Raw genomic sequence first — 14577 nt, forward strand, 5'->3', positions numbered from 1 at the left:
CTTATCTTGACTTCAGCAAGACTTTTAACAATCTTCTATAACCTCCTTACAGAAAAACTAATGAAATAAAGACTAGATGGAAGTATACTGAGATGGACTGAAAACTGGCTGAACTGCTGGACTCAAAGTGTTGTCATCAGTGGTGCAAAGTCCAGCTAGAGGCCAGTCACTAGTGGTGCACCCAAGATGTCGACACCTGGGCCAAAAGCATTTAACATGTTAATTAATGACCTGGGTGATGGGGTAGAGCGCACCTTCAGCAAATCTGGAGAAGATAAAAAACTGTGAGGAGTGGCTGATGTGCCAGAGGGTCATGCTGTCACCCACAGGGGCCTCAACACTCTGGAAAAATGGGCTGACAGGAACCTCATGAAGTTCAAAAAGGACAAGTGCAAAGTCCTGCACCTGGGGAGGAATGACCCCATGCACCAGTACCTGCTGGAGGCTGACCAGCTGGAAAGCAGCTTGGCAGAAAAGGCCCTAGGGGTCCTGTTGACCGTGATCCAGCAATGTAACCTTGCAGCAAAGGAGGCCAACAGCTTCCTGGGCTGCATTAAGAGAAGCGTTGTCGGCAGATCGAGGGAGGTGATCTTTCCCATTTATTCATAGAATCATAGAATTGTCTAAAATTCATCACTGGTGAGGCCATACCTGGAGTACTGTGCCCAGTTCTGGGCTCCTCAGTACAACAGAGATATGGACTTCTGGGATAGAGTCAAACGAAGGGCCACAAATATGATTGAGGGGCTGGAACACGTCTCCTACGAGGAGAGGCTGAGACTGGGACTGTTCAGCCTGGAGAAGAAAATGCTTAGGGGGGATTTTATCCATATGTACAAATGTCTGATGGGGAGAGTAAAGAAGATGGAGCTAGATTCTTCTCAGAGATGCCTAGTGACAGGATGGGAGGCAGTGGGCACAAAATGAAACACAGAAGGTTATGCCTGAACACCACAAAACATGTTTTTGCTATGAGGATGACTGAGAACTTGAACAGGCCACCCAGAGAGGTTGTGGAGTCTCCCTCCTAGGAGATGTTCAAAATCTGACCAGGGCAACCTGCTCTAGGTGACGCTGCTTGAGCAGGGTAGGATGAACTAAGTGATCCCAAGGGAAGCGTTCCAATTTCAGCTGTTCTGTGATTTTTTAATCTTCATGTAATTTAATTTCCAAAATCTGATGTATTTTATCTGAGGCTGATTTGCAGGTTGAGATTTGAAAAGAGAAGGAATTTATGAAGGATTAACTTTGAAAAAAGAAGGAGTGTCCTCGATATGTTGAAGCCCAGCATCACAGAGACTGGGAGAGGTTTTCATAAGTTGGCAATGGCACAACACCTCACCCTACCAGACTTTTGCTCAGGTCTCATGAGAACAGGGCTACTGGATTTTTACAAAGCAACAACTGCTAGGATTTTTCTAAAATGGGCAAAAAACCTCACAGTCTTATTGTAAAAAGAGACAGGCATTTTAGCTGCCTTCCTGCTTAGTAAACTCATATATTTACAGATATATATGCAATATGTATACAAACACATAAACTTACTGAAATATTTCATATAAATGGGTGGATACATATTCAGGTGTAAGAGGCAGATATCTAATATGTAGAATTTCGATCCCATCAGTTTAAATTTGACACATTTACAAGCAAACAAAATGGGTTCAAATTATAAGAGAATTCGAGAAACGTTGTTAAGGGAGGAATCTGCCAGCCCTGAGTGCATAAGTTTTATTTCTCTGGAATATTTGACCTCTTCGGTATATTTCTACCATTCATTTCTTCTGCATTGTAATCCCTAGGTAGAGAAATGTATGACAAATTGCTCTTTCTTTTAAACTCCCACCTGTTTAATGAGTTGTAAGGTGAATTTTCTTTAGGAAGAGGATTCCTAAAAAATAAGTGTAATGTGCTTTAGTCACGGAATTGCGTACTGAAGCTGTTCCTGATGCCTGCTTCTTACTCAAATGAAACACCCACTGACTCAAGTCATTATAGAAGAGAAGTGTGTGTGTGGAGAATAAACTACCCAGAGAATGACAAATAGACAATCCCACTAAATATAGATATGAAGTATGTCTGTCTTTATACATATACAGAGTTTTGTTTTGCTTGGACAATAAAAAGTAGTAATGTGGAATTATTATGTTGGTTTACCATTGTTTATAGACATCAGTAATGGTACATCCTGAAGCAAAATTATATTAAAAAAATAAATAAATCATGATCCTTGCTAGTAGCAAGACCATATTACAGGCACACAAACTGGAAAATACGGAAATATATCGAGGTAGGAAGGACATCAACTGACTACTCTTTTTCAGATATTCCCTAGGCAGGTTGCTTTATCAATATTCATCCAAATTTGGTTTCCTTGCCCAGGAATTGCAGGTCCCCACTTAAAAGCAGACCAGACTTCACTTCATAGTAAAATGGAAAGTTCTGCCTGTAACATGATGACCAGAAGGAAACCAGCAGCTGTTGACAGTGTTGCAATGCCAACTCCAGTATTATCTCTCCTACCTTCAGCAGCAGCAACATCTGAAGCAGGTAATGTTGTTTCCCTCCAACACCTCTGTTTCTTCCCCACCTTATTCCTTCTGGCACTGCACTGAACAATACGTGCTTGTACTGCTCTTCCTGGTTGGAGAAGTAGCTGCAAATGTGCATATCTAATGTGATAATCAGGCTGTAATTTTTCTAACACTTTCTTATCATGATCGTATCTTGGCATATCGAATCTATTTTGTTCACATACCACCACTTGTGCAATAATGAGGACACAAGTAGCACTAGCCTGTATGGTCTAGCAAGGGACTCTGAAGCAAGACTCTTGGGTTCCTTTCTCAGCTCCGTTGTTCATTTATTTGAATGTTCCCATCCACGTAGCATGAACATGCCGAATACACAGTGAATAGCTAAGCAGCAACTGAGATTTCTTTCTGCATACTTCAGTGATTTTAGCATAATATTCTGTCTTGCAAATGCGAAATTGTCCTGGGCAATGAACAGTGATTTAAAATATATCAGAATAAATAAGCCAGAATAGCATGTTTTTCAATCAACTTATATTTTGTGCCTCTATTTTGAATCAGATCAGAAAGGTGATAGCTTTATGGAGTCAGAAATTGAGGCAAGTCATTCAGACATCATCATGCCTTTTCTTGGGCATGGATAGAGAAGTTAATCTTGCATTGTGTCTTAATTTCGAATGAATGGGGAACCCACAGTACATGCAGCCGTTAGGAGTTTCAGAGTCTTGTCAAACCTTTGATTCCACATTCACAAAAAATGTATTTGTATCACTGAGTTGTGGAATGATTACATATTTAATTATGCAATTGAACGTGCTTTTCAGTGCACTCCTTTTGATTTTCCTCTCATTTCCTGAATAAATAGTGAAAACAAGGGATCCATACTGTAAAGTAGCCTCTATAAAGCTAAATTTTTATATTAAAAAATACGGATTCTCTGTTTAGCCTTTAGTACTTTCCTATTTATAAACTAAGGGCAGATTTTTAATGCAGTAAAGAAGGAAAGCACACAAATATTTTATGATCAGTTTCATGATGAAAGTGTATGCTTGACGGCATAGTTCATTCTTTCCATTTTCAGAAGTCTAATTAAATTGTTCGTTTATCTGTAGCCCAGATGTTGAACCAATTTAGTGAAAACTGAAAGAAACTGTGTTAATGGGAAAACAGGACAGTGCTATGGGTTTTCTGTAATTAATAGGGAGCTCTTTGAAAATTCCTCCATTCAAACCAAGTCGACAAACTGAGCTCAGATGTTGAGCAAACAATCTTCTCTGTGCCATGTTCTTGCAAGTGGCCTCAGGCAACTCCGAAGGGATCAAGAATGACAGGCAGTAAGAAGTATCTTTAGTGCTACAAATATAACAAAGCCATCCAGAATAAAGTTAGGGGACCAATGGAGAACTTCCAAGGAGTCTGACCTGCCTGAGTTCACCTTCTGAGTCAACACCGCTGTGCTGGAATGGGTTCTCCAGCCTGTGTTAAGCTGCCATTGGAAAGGTATATTTTTGGTAGAGATTTCTCTCTTTGCCTCAGAAGCTATTTCTAGCATCATATCAATCCTCCATGACTTCCTGGCATGGCCTGTGGCCATTCCAGTTCGTCTCTGTTCTGTGAGAAGGAGCCTCACTGCACCTGTGTACCGCAGGGAGGGGAGAAACACCGGGGCTCCATGTCCCTTGTTTTAAACGTGCAACATTGGGGGTTTTTATGACTAACACTGGTTCTTGCTTGTCTGGGGTAGCTAGGTGAGGTTGTTTGGAGAGTGGGAAAAGGCTGAAGTACAAAAGGCTGTGCTGCATCAAGTATTTCTAGTTTCTCTTCACTTGGGGCTGGATTGTGCCAAATAACTTCAGGTCTTCATGGAGCCAGCGCATGGCCCTGCAGCCTGGGGAGCTGTGCTCAGGCAGCAAAGTGTCCCCCCTGCTGTATCCCCAGCACCTGGAGGTTGCCATCGTGTTGTACAATCTCTGTAAGAGCACAGTCCCCTTTTCTTATGCCCGCATGCAGACATAGCGTTACTATTTCCTACTTCGTCTTCAACCCCTTTTAGACAAATTCCACCAGATGGAGTTAGACGAAAGTCTTCCTCCCAAAGCAAGATTTCCACATGCAAACAGCACAGTATGGGTGCGAAGAAAACAACAAAGCCTAAAAACAATGCAGGCCAACTTGGGTCCAGGGTTGAGCAGGGTCTGTCTGGATAAAATGGAAAAGATTAGTACTTAGCTTTGGTTTTTAGCAGAGCAGTATATCACATGGCATTATAGCAAAATATTTTATATCAAAGATTGCTCACCAAGAGCTTCCAGATGAGTTGATAACACCTAATGGCTCTCACTTCAATAGTGGTTTATTTTGGCAGATCTCCCTGATATTTTGTCATATGCACACCTCATCAAATCTTCCCCCTGCAGACCCATCAGACTCTTTTCTGCATAGTCTCCATACTCCAAATGTAGAATCAGATGTCCCTGACTCTCAACAGTCAAAATAATACTGGGTTTCCCAATATCTTCTTTTAAAAGCTTGACTTGAAAGCATATTACTTATTCAGCACATGCATTCTAACTATTGTCAGACTATGTAATACAACTCAAATACTTTCTAGAGCTTGCAAGTTCAGAGGCTTGCTAGGAAGAAAAGCAAAAGCATTATTAGTAGTTTCTAACAAGCTTCCTAAGAAAGTCATAAGCACCCCAAAGCATTTAGAAAAAAAAATAAAATAGTGCAGGTGCAGTAAGCCAGTATAGAACAGCATGGAATTTTATTTTTTTTTTAATGAGAAAATGAGTTTCACCCCAGAAAGAAACAGACTGTCAGATTGCAAAGTTTTAGGAGGGCAAAAAAGTATCTAAACAACATGAATGAAGACACTGAGAGTGGTGTTCAGCTTATAGATTTGCATGTAAGTGTAGATATCTACCCATAACTATCTGCATATGAGTAAATTTTGGAGAACTAGGCAGTTTGGCAGAAAGCAGATGCCTACCTTTGCTCCACTCACTGCCTATTCACCATCAGGCTCCAGTCAGGACACTCAGCTGGGGTGACCTGGACCTCTTGGGTGCTTAAGACACCCATTGGATTTGCCAGGATGGACAGGAGACCTGCACCTTCCTTATCCAGCGTCAGGGTGTCAGAAGAATGTCCACCTTAAACTGCATTGGGTTCCCATTTTAGGAACAGAGGTCATCCTCCACCAACTCTTCAGACCAGATCTCCTCTGACTGTGATGGGGTGATAATACTAAGCTGCAGAAACAACCGACTATGGATAAGTCTCAGTAAAGACATAAAAACTTTGCAGATATTTGGATAATGCTTTATTTTAAATTCATTTCCTGACCTTTGGTTTACTTTCTTTCCCATGAAAGTTGAGAGCAATGCCAAGTCTCCTGATTTCACCAGAAACCTTGCAATTTTTTCCTGTATTTTGCTAAAATTCCCCTCTCCAAGATTTCCATCAGCTGAAAAATTTCAGCTTTACTTTCTGGAAAAAAAAGGCACCTTGAATATGGGAATTTTTTTAATAAAAGTCTTGAAAATGTGCCCTAACAATATCAGTAAAAGGCAAAAGGTGGAGACTGAATACGAACAGTGTGCAGGATGTTTGATTTCTTAAATCTTCTGACCTGAAGCTAGTCTCAGGATCTGGAAGGGTCTCAGAATCGAATGCTTTGGGACTATATATGCCAATCACCAGTGAGGCTAGATGAGAGTAATCATTTTGTGTGACAGGGACGTAACCTTATTTTGATCAGATAACTAAGAAATAGCTTGTGGCCACTTGCCCTTAGGGCTCTTCCATCCACACTTCTTAGGGGTGACCTACTTCAGAGGAATTTTGTGCAACTAATTAGCTTCTCCTGAGCAGCTTGGATATTTCATTTCCTTTCTCTTTTCTTTGGTACCAAAATGACTGCATTCCTCTTTTCCTTTGTCCTCTGTGAATCACAAACTGCAAGTGGGTTTTATTTTTCTTTTTGGTGTGGGGAGTGGGTTACATATGGAAAATGTATTTTGTTTTGTAATTAATGAAAAGCAGACTTTGGGAAGTTGGCCATCCAGGTCTTTATTTATAAGAGAGCATATGTCTGTGTTTTGTTTATGACTCACTCCTACTTCTAGCATTGTAACTTGGGTTTGTTTACGCAAGCTCTTTGCTGAATCCAAGCAACATGGTGGTATAAGAGCCAATAATTTATGTTCTCCAAGGGGGGAGGACAGTGAGTGAGGCTTGTACGCTGAATCTGTCATAGCCTGTAGTGAGCAAGAGGAAATTCTACCACTTGACGGCTCCTGGTTATCTACAGAAAATGCTACAATAGCAACTTTATTTAAACTACTACTACAAGATTAGCCTGTTAGCCATGAAGGGAGTGATAACCCCTAAATGAACCTTTCTCAAAATCTTTGCTGCTCTGGAAACTTCAAGGATTTCAAACCCAAATGACTGCTTGACAGTCAGGTGTAAATTAAGTTTGCAAGTAGATGTGGGCTGAGGTTAATTTAGGGGGATGTTTTATTCTTTACTGAAAAGAAATTCTGAACTCCATCATTTCTTTTCCAGCAGCACAGAATGGATATGTTAGGAGTGAAAGGGAGCACCAGTTATTGCAATAGCAGATTTAATACGTTCTGTTTCTCTCACAAAGGGGTAGTTACCTATAATCCATGTGCAAATCCTGAATTTCGAACAGCTGCCATGTTCGGTATAGGACAATGAGACAATTTAAGAAAAACAAGCAAGGTCTCATGTCCTAAGCAAAGGACCAGGAGCCAAGAAATGCTGGGTACTCTTCCCAGCTCTGACAATGACTCACAACATGACCTTGGCAAGAGACTTAACTACTTTGGACTTCATTCAGATCTAAAGTAAGCAATCTGAACCAAGAGTAAGCTTACTTCAGGGGCCATTAAAGTCAATTATATGACTGAGTAGTTTCAGCTAGTATCTGTGGAGATAATAGTAAAGAAACTCAGGCAGGGGTAATGAATTTGCCATGGGTGAAGTGACCCACACAGCTTGTCTGTGCCCACTAGTTTCAGTAACAAACACTTTTCGTATGATCTGGCATCCATGGCAAGAATTAAAGGCTGGGGTGAGGCTATGAGGAGTATGTGTTTGGGGTATAGAGGTTTAATAATTATTGTGGGCCAATATGACAGCTATGCTAAGCAGCGTTTCCTTTCCTCCCACTAGAGGTTTAGAAATAAGAATGAAGCAAATCCATGGAAAAACATTGCTGTAGAAAACCTTTGTTGCTACAGAGGAGAGGAGAGCTGTAGAGAAATCTCTGAGGACTGCTTAATAGTCAAAGTCATGTTTTAATCTAGGGCAGTAAAAAAGGAGGTAGCAGCAATTCTTCTGGGATTGTAATAAATAATCTCTTAATATTTTTTGAGTTGCTTTTTTATGCAGAGTCCTTTCTCACCACCATCGCTTCTTCAGTAGTCATATTCAGCCTACTGAGCTTGAAAGCACCTAATCTTCATGACACTGAAAGCAGGCAAAGGAGGCTTTCCATTCACTGTTGTTTGACCCACCCCTGTTTCTGTTCTTTCCTCCCAACAGCCAACCCACCACTGAAAAAAAGGTTCAAGCGCCGTGAAATTGAAGCAATCCAGTGCGAGGTGCGCAAGATGTGCAACTACACCAAGATCCTGTCCACGAAGAAGAACCTGGATCATGTGAACAAGATCCTGAAAGCCAAGAGGCTGCAGAGACAATCAAAGACAGGCAATAACTTTGTCAAGAAGCGGAGGGGGCGTCCCCGTAAGCAACCTCTCTCCTTTGACGAAGACTCCAGAGACCAAATGCCCGTTCTGGAAAAATGCATTGACCTTCCCAGCAAAAGAGGTCAGAGACCGACACTCAACCCTTTGATATTGGAACAAGCAGCCACTCAAGATACAATCATGGCCACCATTGAGGCTGTCATACACATGGCTCGAGAGACACCACCTCCACCACCTCCTCTTCCTCCTCCCCCTCCTCCACCCCCTCTCCCTCTGCCCCGGACGCCCCGGCTTGGGAAAAGGAAAAGCAAGTCCCTGCAGGAGGAAGAGGAGGACATGAAAGTGAAGCGTCACCGGAAAGGCAGAGGGAGCGAAACCGAAGGCCTTCCTTAAGGCCAGCGCACCCCGTTGGATGTTGGGTGCCAGTGGTGGGACATGCCGGAACTTAGGGGACTGGACACATGCAGTCCGCTTCGCCCCTGCGGCAGCACCAGACTCACTCATCCCTTTGGCGGCCAGAACTCATTTTGGAGAGCTGTGCCAGCCGGGACTCTCATCTTCCTCTTCATCACTTTGGCCTCAGCCCCCCCCAAGGATAGAGGAAGAAAAGGTGTGGAAAAGAAGGGGATATAAGGGGGGCAGGGGATATATCAAAACTGGGAGAACTTCTACTTTGTAGAGTTTCCAAAAACTATTCAGCATCTCAGCATTGCTGTTCTCATACCATACCTGGAGGAGGGAAGTCGTCCTCGCAGAGAGCTGAACATTGTCACTAGGGCTGCATGCTCGACTCCGATTCTGTTTGGCGGGCCAGGTGAAACTAAGAGTAACCATACCATAGCAGAAATCACTGTAAAAAAGAAAAAAAAAAAAAGAAAACAAAAGAAAAAAAACCAACAAAAAAATAGTGTAATTTTCTCAACTGTGATCTTGGTTATAATTTGTTTGATTTTTTTTTTTTTTTCCAGTTTTATATACCTACCCAGGCTTTGGGGCAGCATAACCCAAAATGCCTGACTCCTGCTAGAACTATGTATTTCTTTCTCATTTACTTGCCTAGTTACAACTAGCTGCAATATAGGCAATAGAAAAGTAGAGCCTTACACGTGTGCACACTCATTCAGAGTGCTATCCCAAGGAACGATGGAATATCACAGCATTTAAAATAAGGCGTACATGGATATTCGGTTACAATAGCATGTTTCGATGAAGCAACTTGGCATTTTCAATGGCATGGGAAAAAGGAGTCATCCATCAACCAAGTTGTTTTGATGCTCGGTACATATGAGTAGAGAACAGCAAGACACTTCTGGGGAATAGAGTTATAGTAAACATGGACAAAATCACCAAAAAAATAATATAAAAAAGATAAAAGAAAAAAAAAATAAGAGAGAAAAAAATAGATTAAAAAGACAGGGCCCAAACCTACCAGTTCTAACCACCTTCAATTCCCAGTGAAATTGATGGGAAACCCAGTATCTGAATTATTTGCATTGGGTAGCAATGCCTTGATATGTTATTTTAAAGAAAATAGATAAAGTAGATTGTTTTAAAAAAAATAGAGAACAAAACCCTATGGAAAATAGGTCCTTTCTTGGCAATTATTTCTTAAAAAAGAAAAGGAATAAGTGTTCTTATCTGAAAATAAAAATAAAAATGTTCAAAGGGTATCACCACTGCAATTGTATTAATGCCACTTTGGACATGTTCTCCAAGTTGTGGTTGCCTTAATAAACTAAAAAAAAAAAAAATTTTTGTACATAATGTAATTATAAAGCTCTCAGTCTGCATGGATGCAAACTGTGTGTGACAAATCGTCTCTTTAAATGGTCAGTTCAAATTGTACATTTCTCATTCGAGTTGTACGTTAGCCATTGATTTAACTTGGGTAAAATACTCAAGTTCCATTTCCACAGCCCAGTTAAAATGTTTAACTAAAACAAAGACTGAACATGAAGCTGTTCCATTGCAGTAACAATGCTTTTTAAAAAAAAGAAAGTCAGTTGTTGAAATCTGAATTAGGTACTTTCAAATTTATTTTATTCCTTTTTAAAGTCCTTCAGTACACTCAACACCTGGCATGGCAAGATGGGTATTAAAATGGGAGGGGGGAGGGCAAATTCCAGCAAGGGAGTGGGGATTGGAATTATTTAATGTTTCACAAGCCAATTGCTATTCCCTTTTTTGAGAAATTTTTGAACTAGCTTATTGCCAAGGAAACTGCAAATAGCACGACACTAAAATAAGCAAAACAACAAACCCAACAAAAAAGTCCCCACAAAAATTCTTGTGTTTCTATTCTGCTATTTATTTACAAAAATCATATGAAGACTATGGTGTTAAAGGGACACTGTAAACATACAGCTCATTATTTTTAGAGACTGATTTTTCTTTTGTGATAGCACCTTAGCTTATTAAAACTGCATTGGGGTTTGCATTGGGGATGGGGGGATGGGAGAAAGTGGGGATTTATTGATTTTTTTAAAGGCTGGAACAAATCTTGAGATCCTATCTCCTTAAAACTGATAAGAGGGATCACAGAATTTTGTTTCCAATTTATTTTGCATCATTCATCATACTCATTTGCGCTTTTTGTTTTCCAATTAATGCAGCTTAGAAATAAACTGGCTGGTTGATCGTTCTTTTACAACCAATTTTGCTTTTCAGTTGTCTTGAATTGTCACGGTGTAATTGATGGAAGTTGTAGGCCTGCAGAAAAAAATGGTTAAGCCTCCTTGAGCTCCTTCCTGCTTCCTTAAAAAGCATTGGACTGAGGTTTAGTTGATTCAGAAATCGTTTTTTTCCATCTCTCCTTTGGGCCTGAAAGTAGGTGACAGTGTTGCTCAAAATGCAAGAAAAACTCCAAGTTTTGTATTCCAGGTAGCCTATAAGCTGAAACTAAGACAAACAACAACTTATCTTTGCTTTTATCTCCAGTGATCTCTTTATTAGCATTAAAGGACATTTCAATGTGTAACGAGTGGATCAAAGGTCTGAAAGGACCAAATTCTGCCATTGAACGCCCATTGGGGTTTCAAGACATGTCAGACCTTCCAGCATGAGCATAAGGGCTGAAATTGGGATGGACCTTTCTGGATGCACTGGGATGCAACCCCCGCCCAGGGAAGGATCACTGAATGGCTGCTGCCTCCCATGCTCCTGAGCTTTGGGAAAAAAAACACTCTTAGCCTTCCAAAAAGTACAATCCAAAATGCTGCTAGAGGCACCGTGCTTAAGGAGAATGTTCACTCAGAGGGTACAACCCCATATACCCTTCACTGAGCAAAAAAATTAAGAGGTCCTTTTGGTCCTAGAGAAACTAAGGGTAGCATTCAAGACTTGGTAGCTGCAAGCTGTCATCGTAGGATGGGGCCTATCCAGATGCCCAAGGTTTGTTTTCCGCAGCAAGAAGGTGCTGGTAGAGCACGATGCTGCTGTACAGCCTTGGCTCTTTGTCCAAACAACAGCCTGGTGCAGCCGGTGCTGTCTGGCAGGAAGATTAGCTTGTTAATTTGTATGAAAGCAGGCTGAAAATACTGTTAGATGGCACTCATAATTTGTGTTCTGCGTGTTGCATAGTCTATAAATATGATAAGCAAGTTGCTGACAGAATAATATTATAAGGCGATGTACTACATGCAGATCATAAAGGATTTAGTTTTAGGGCTTAAGGCTAAAATCCCACTCCTGCAGTTTATTACCCAACAATATTCCAGTAATGAGCTTTTTGATTTTTTATTTTTTTCCCCTACCACTAGGAAGATTTACTGAGGAACTCTCTAAATTCTCTCCACACATTACCAAGAACTGTATAAAACCGGGGTGAAAGCCCTTTTTCTTATTAAGACCAAAAAGACCTTTCAAACACCTCCGCTGTGTCACAGATTAACACACATTTTAGCATGCTTCAATAAAAATGTGAAACAAAATCACATGGCTGTGAGCCATATGAAATGAGGCCATGGGTTTGCATCCTCTCTGTGAGTCTTGTATTCCTCAACCCAGGATGAAACCAGGAGTGGGGACAAGCGTGCCGGGAGAGAGGAAAAAGAAACAACGAACCACTTGTGTCTCCACGAGCTTCATACTGCCAGTTTCTTGAGCCCTTCAATACTAAATTTTCTGTGAAGCACCTTGCATGTTTTTGGGTAACTGTCAATAAAAAAATAAAAAAAAGAAAAGAAAAAGAAAAAAAGTAAGTGATAATAGCCATGGCTATAGTCATAGCCATAGCTATACCATAGCTACTAGGGTATCCTACAACATGGCCCATGACTCTCCACTTGACAGCAATGCTTTGGACCATTTGGGTAGAACATTCTGATCGTGTTGTTACATTTTTTGGGTAGTTTCTGGTGCAAAGAGGTGCTGGTTTGTCATTGGGGCTTCTGGACACTACAGCAATACAACAAATAAACAGGAATCGCTGTTCCGTACAGGAGGATTTCCCCATCTCTTATTTTCACAGGCCCTGTTTCAGGACTGCACTTAAGCACATTTAAGCGGTGTCCTGAAGACTAAAAAAAACAACAAAAACAGACAGGAAAACAAACAAGAAAACAAACAAAGCCAGGATGGTTTTCTCAATTGAGGAAACAAACATTATGCCCCTGCAATGCCTCTTCCTTCCATATCATCCAAAAACTGGGGTGCAGCAGTTCTGAGATAATTAGAAGCACATTTCAACAAAAGACACATATTTGACATCTCCTTAAGATGCCTGCCTAGGTTGTACAAAACACTACATAATAAAAAAAAAGAAAAAGAAAAAAAAAATGTAAAAACATGAAAAGAGCTGCCAATTGGACAACATGGGGAAGCAGTTCGATCCCATGTTGGTTTGTTTTACTTTTCTTTTTCTTTATTTTTTTAAGCTATTTCTTAAATAATAAATGCACATGAAGTGTTAAATATGTATATACTGTATTTCAAAAAAAATTAAAAAAATCAAACGAATGGGGCACAAGATTGTTCTATAAGTCGTGCTGGCTAATTTTTAGTTTGTATTCATAAGTGGTTTTTAAAAGCCTTTTTTAAAGTGTAATTTGCATGTTCTACTTTGATTGTATGTAAACATATTTTAGAGCAAAAAAATGTATTTGTATTTTATTGAATATAGAGGCAAGAAAAAAAACTTGTACATTGTTTGAAATGTTCTTTTTGTAACAGTTTTTATTCATGAAGCATTTTTGTACATTTAAAAATGGATATGGACTTGATGTTCTTTGAGGCTTAGATACATCTGGCATGCTTTAATGTCATGCTCCTTCATGATCTTAGATGTTGGTTTTTAAACATTTTTTTCTAAAACAAAGCTCAGTCTTTTCGCTACCAAATCAGGTTAGCACAGTATAGAGCACTTAACTAAAAAAAAAAAAGAAAAAAAAAAGTTAATCCTATTCATATGTTATTCATTGTGTGAAATTAAAGGAATTCAATTCAGTCTAACATGAGTTGTGAATTCTTTTGTCTTATTTTCCATCTGTTTCCCATCACTAAGGAGTTTAATAGCTTTTGGGATACTAATACCATGCATTCACAAGCCCTCTTTATGGTAATGGAGAAAAACATGCTTTGGTTCTGTTCTTTTTTCTTTTCTGTATTTTTTTTTTTGTTGTTTTCCCAGAATATCCTTAAAAGTTAAAAATGGACTGTGTCGTGGGCCCCATGGACAAAAGAGGGATTCACACTTTGAGGCTGTTGCGTGTCACCAAATGAATAGAAACATCTCTGGTCCAAATTGTGTCCCCAGGCACCGGTACGGTAGTGCTCACCACCCAGGTGGGATTTCTACTCCCGAAGCAGATGGAGCATCCCTCTCCAGATCCCTGCAGGGAAGGGAGTCCCAGGGGCTGGGTTATGGATGAGGGGATGATGGAAGCCAACCCTCTCCTCACCGAGCATGAGAGATGAAGGGCTGTAGGCCGAGGGGTATTTTCCATTCTGTGAAATCACATGCTGTGAGCATGGGACGGGGAGTTGGTTGCAGCATGGTTTGAAGTTTCTTTTCCAAGTTGCTGCTGAGAGTGGTCAGCTGCCATTATACAGTCAGCCTCAACATCCACAATCTCCTCGGCAGGAAGACTAAATTTCCTCTTTTTCTTCCTCCTCAGAGAGGATCCACCGTCTCCCCCAAGGTCTTAGCAATGTGTGCATGGGAAGTAAATCTTGTTTCCTGGAGAAGGCAGCGATGCTCAGGCAGGATAGATAACTTAGTGTCCTCTCATGTTAGTCCCTTCTGAATCTTTGCGTGGTGGGTTGGATTGGCGGGAACAACTCATCCAACTACAAAGATGACCCCT

The 14577-nt window shown here is 40.5% G+C and overlaps 1 protein-coding gene across 5 annotated transcripts in view; it reads left to right on the forward strand.

Moving 5' to 3' along the window:
- SETBP1 (SET binding protein 1) overlaps nt 1-14169 on the forward strand; it is a 270384-nt gene extending 256215 nt beyond the window's left edge. For 3 of the 5 annotated variants that reach the window (XM_054186473.1, XM_054186474.1, XM_054186475.1), the window contains 2 exons: nt 2383-2550; nt 8112-14168. In XM_054186473.1, the coding sequence (XP_054042448.1) occupies nt 2383-2550; nt 8112-8668 (725 nt within the window). In that variant the 3' untranslated portion in view covers nt 8669-14168. Of the gene's footprint in view, nt 1-2382; nt 2551-8111 lie in introns of all 5 variants that reach the window. The other 2 variants (XM_054186476.1, XM_054186478.1) reach the window with 2 other exon arrangements.
- The last annotated feature ends 408 nt before the right edge of the window (nt 14170-14577 follow it).

The sequence above is a fragment of the Rissa tridactyla genome, chromosome Z (genome assembly GCF_028500815.1).
Source record: "Rissa tridactyla isolate bRisTri1 chromosome Z, bRisTri1.patW.cur.20221130, whole genome shotgun sequence".
In the NCBI taxonomy this organism is placed as follows: Eukaryota; Metazoa; Chordata; class Aves; order Charadriiformes; family Laridae; genus Rissa; species Rissa tridactyla.